Genomic DNA, 4732 nt, shown 5'->3' on the forward strand with positions numbered 1-4732 from the left:
GGGTGTGCGGGCAGAAGGGTGCAACAATGAATGAATGGAATTCCAAAATCTCTGTAGATGTTCACTGAAATGAAAAATAAACAAACTAAGTTAATAAAAAAAAAAAGAAGAAGCTGTCCTGACTGAAGGCTCTCTTATATTCTATTTCATACCTGACTTATAACATGTTAACTTCCGTAATAGACCCAATAATCGTGATTATGGCCTAGACCAAATAATCGTGATTATGGCCTGTGATTTCTGTGTGGCTACAAGAGATTAAAGGATGCAGTAATAGCGTAATGAGAGCCTGAGAGGGACAGTTAGTAATAGAATTGATAGAAGTGGGTGCAGGAGAAACATGGAGGCATGTCTGACTTCAGAGAAATCAGTTTTGTGCTATTGATGTGGATGGAGACGGTGTCCCCTTGTGGAGATATTGGAGGTCAGACAATGCCACCTCCAGGTTTCCACATCCCTTCAGTCCTCAGCCCTGACCTCACCTTAATAAGGAAGTCCCCCAACTGTAATCCACTTAATATTTCACACATAATCTTCAAACATTCTGCATCAGGGATCATAGGGTCAAAGTGACCAGCAATGTCAAAATCCTGTATCAAAAAAACAAGGGGAGAAAATGTCTACTTAGCAGTAAATTCCCAAGGTGTGGCCTCTAGAATTATTAACTGTACTTACACACTGGCAGAACTCCCTATAACGGCCTTGAAGGATGGTGGGGCTCTCCCGCCGCCACACTTTTCCAACATGATATCGCTTCATCTTCTTTACTTTATTCATAGCCAGATAGCGAGCAAAGGGTACCTCACATAAATAGGTTAAGGAGGAATGAAAAAAGTTTAGACCCTGTGCACAAACACTGGGGAGGATTGAGCCTTTCTCAATCGGACTTCATGCACTAGAATGAGAATAGGCCCTTCTCTGTCTTACTTCCCACAATCTGCAAGCTTTAGTGGTGTCTGGCATTCAGTGTGTATTGAATAGTTAGTGGCCTAATGGCAAGAAACTGTGCTGCAATCTTGAAGGCACGTGGTTCGAATCCACCAACTGCTCCTTGAGAGAAGGATAGGCAATTTCCTATGTTGGGATTAAATGCCTCTGAAAACCCACCAAAAGGGTCAGCTATGGGTTAGTTCCAACTCAATAATACACAACAAAAACAAAGAACTCTTAAGGGAACTCTGGTGGCCTAGTGGTAAGAAGCAGCGCTACAATCCCAAAAGCATGTGACTGGAATCCACTAGCTGCTCTGTGGGAGGACAGGAAATCTTCTCCCACGTGATTAACTGCCTCTGAAAACCTCCTGGGTCTCCTATGGGTTAGTTCCCACTCAAAAGCACACAATAACAAAAGGACTCTAATGTGGCCTAGTGGTAAAGAGTAACATTGTAATCCCAAAGGAACACGGTTTAGATCCACTAGCTGCTCTCCGGGAAGAGGATGGATAATCTCTTCCCATGCAAGTAACTGCCTCTGGAAATCTGCTGGAAGGTCAGCTATGGGTCATTTCTGACTTAATGACACACAACAACAAATGACTCTAACCTAATCAAACTGAAAGTTTAACAGAAAGTAGGGAAAGCAGCAATAAAAATGACTGAAGAACTTAAAATTTAGACCACTACTTCCATTTAGATCAATTCTCTACCTTCTCAGAATAGTAAGCTTCAGAATCTGGATTTGCCCACAACTTTTCAAACACTGCTCTTTAAGAGGATAATCTCTCAGGGAGCTCTAGTGGCCTAGTGGCAAGAAGCTGCACTGCAATCCCAGAGGTGCGCAGTTCAAATCCGCTCTGCTGGAGAAGAGACAATCTCCTCCTGTACCTGTCAGATCCTCTTTGACAGTACACACAAAATAATAAAATAAAATAAAACTTTAAAAAAGAGTATAATCTCTCAAAACAACTATGAGATTATCATCTTGCCCCAGTAAGAATAGCAAAATTTAACAAAAAAGCAAACAACAAATGCTGACAAGCTGCAAAAAAACTGGAACCTTTGTGCAACCACTATGGAAGGTAGAATGGCGCTTTTTCAAAAAGTTGCAAATAGAAATATCATTTGACTCAGCAATTACACTACTGGGAATATACCCTAAAGAAACATAATGGCCACCTAAACAGATATATGCACACCCATGTTTATTGCTGTTTTATTCCCAATAGTAAAGAGCTGGAAACAACTCAAGTGCCCATCAACAAATGAAGAATGGATAGAGAAGCTCTGGTGTATTCACACAATGGAATACTATGAAGCATTGAAAAACAAGAAACTCATGAAATAGTATACAAAATGGGTGACCCTGGAGGACATTATGCTGAGTGAACTACCTCAGTCACTAAAGGAAAATATTGCATAGGGCCACTGTTGTAAAACGGGACTGACATCAGGGTTGAGGGAAGACAAGAAGGAGGGGATGAATGATGAATATTGCATTAAAACAGATAAGGAAGAGAACTGTTTTCAAGGGATATATGATTGGGATTATTGTCATGTCAGGAGTCCAGAATGAAGGCTGCACAGTGGAGTGGACTTAGGGGGAGGGATTGCATAATGAAAGAGTTTTTCTTTTACTTTTCAAGGAAAAGAGTGAATTGGGGGGGGGGGAGTTGGGGTGGGCAGGGAGAAAAGTGCAACAATGATTGAACAGAAACCCTCAGTCTCTGTAAAGTTTCATTAAAATTAAGTAAAAAAAGAGAGAGAGTATAATCTCAGGACCACCTGCATCTTAATTACACAAAATACCTATTTAAAATGCAGATGGCTGTTATAAAACGGGACTGACATGGGGGTTGGGGGACACTAAGAAAAAGAGGGGATAAATAATGTACACTGCATTGAAAAAGATGAAAGAATGGCTTAAAAGGAATAGATGATTAGGTATTATCTGTATGACAACAGTCCAAAACAACAGCTGCATAGTAAAGTGGACTGGGGGCAGCAGGGCGGGTGGGGCTGTACAACAATAAAAGAATTTTTTTTTTCAAAGAGAAAAGCAAACTAGGGGGTGGACAGGGAAGAAAATGGGCAACAATGAATGGAAATCTTAGTTCTCTATAAAATTTCATTAAAATCTCAATTTAAAAATAATAAATAAAATGCAGATGGCTGAGCAAGCATACCCCAACTATAGAATTAAGCCTGAGGCTGAAGGCCAATAATTTGTGTTTCTAAGTTTCTCCAAGAGATTCTGATACACATAAATTAATTGATAGTGCTCCAGGTCAGGCTCTGCTGGCAGAAGTACCTTCTGGAAGAAACTGGTAGTTAAGATCCCCAAATGGACCTACAGGGTCTCAAAGACATGTTTTTCCTTTTTGCTATAAAGTCCTCTGGGAAAGATATATATTTGACTCTGGTACTCAGAAGGATACAGTAAGGTCATAGCGAAGAGACAAGAGTTCTCCACCTTGATCTTTCAGATCATAAATTAGTCCAGATTCCTCTCCATACTTCTCAGTAAGCATTTCCTGCAGTGGTCAAAAATAAAGACAAACCACAGTTCAAAGTCCTCCAGAACACATGTAGAAGTCTTTTGAAACTGTGAAGAAATGAAGATCTCCTTACCTTCAACTCAAATGCTGGAGTATCTAACCCCTTTGCTCCATGCCGTTTAAAGCAGCTGACTACTTTATCAAGAATTTTCTCCCGTATAACCATCTGCTGGGGACTAAGATCCCTGGTGCCCTAGGAACCAAAAGTGGGGAGAAGGAAAAGTAAACTTAAAGCAAAGACTTAAAATTACAGTTATAAGCTAAGGTTTGAAGATGAAATCTCTCGAGTTTAGGTGACCCTGAACCTTAGGCAGTATTTCAGGAATAAGACAGAATTTCTTTTTAAAATGTTTAATGTTTTAAAAGGACAACAAGAGGAGTAAAGAGAGAAACAGAGAAAAGGGCTGTCCTCCAAAGTATAATTATGATACAGAGTGAGGTGAAGGGCATTACCTTTGGAGTCTTGAGAATAAAATTTGATTTCTCTTGATCTGGTTTCAGTTGAGACGTTAACACTGCCTCTGCAACCTGGCAGAAGGAATGTAAGATGTGGATCGCAAAAAAAAAAAAAGATGTGGATCGCACTGGTTACTGGCCAGACTGTGATATCGTTGACCCAGCAGACCATCAACCTGTAAATACCATTGGGCCTAAGGAGAAGGAAGCCTGAGCACCATCTAACTACCCCAATCTCTGATAGCTTAGTGGTAAGAAGCTGTGATGTAATCTCAAAGACACGCAATTCAAATCATCTGTGGAAGAAAGATGGAGAATCTCCTCCCAGGCAATTAATTTACTGCCACTGAAAACCCACTGGAGGGTCAGCTATGGGTCAGTTCCAACTTGCCAGTACATATCAACAACAATCTCTGCCTTCATCTCCAAAAATACTTGTTGTATTTGCAATATACATATAATATACATTAGACCAAGTCTTCACCATATGAATGAATTTTCAATGTATGTAGAGCTTAAAACATCTGAAAAGATTTAAGCACCTAAAAATAATGAAGGCACAGAATTCACCACCTCTACCTACAATCATCTAGACCTAGGGATTACTATAATCTTCCTTAGTTCCCCATTCTTAATCAAATGGCAAAAATAAAATTTTTTAATAGGTAACTAACTCAGGTCATCAAACTTGTTGTTGTTATGTGCCATCAAGTAATTTGCGACTCATAGCGCCCCTATGTACAACAGCCCTAAACCCTGCCCTGCTTGCTGAAACTGAAGAGG

General features: G+C 40.1%; 1 protein-coding gene across 2 annotated transcripts in view; it reads right to left on the reverse strand.

Moving 5' to 3' along the window:
• The window catches only part of HARS2 (histidyl-tRNA synthetase 2, mitochondrial), a 14274-nt gene that overhangs the window by 5710 nt on the left and 3832 nt on the right, over nucleotides 1-4732 (reverse strand). The window contains exons 2-6 of one of the 2 annotated variants that reach the window (XM_006891148.1): nucleotides 3947-4021; nucleotides 3567-3686; nucleotides 3374-3469; nucleotides 676-801; nucleotides 483-590 (exon numbers count right to left, since the gene is read on the reverse strand). In XM_006891148.1, the coding sequence (XP_006891210.1) occupies nucleotides 483-590; nucleotides 676-801; nucleotides 3374-3469; nucleotides 3567-3686; nucleotides 3947-4021 (525 nt within the window). The remainder of the gene's footprint in view (nucleotides 1-482; nucleotides 591-675; nucleotides 802-3373; nucleotides 3470-3566; nucleotides 3687-3946; nucleotides 4022-4732) is intronic. The other variant, XM_006891149.1, reaches the window with a different exon arrangement.

Source organism: Elephantulus edwardii, unplaced genomic scaffold, assembly GCF_000299155.1.
Source record: "Elephantulus edwardii isolate Elephantulus edwardi_28Jun2011 unplaced genomic scaffold, EleEdw1.0 scaffold00095, whole genome shotgun sequence".
Classification (NCBI taxonomy): Eukaryota; Metazoa; Chordata; class Mammalia; order Macroscelidea; family Macroscelididae; genus Elephantulus; species Elephantulus edwardii.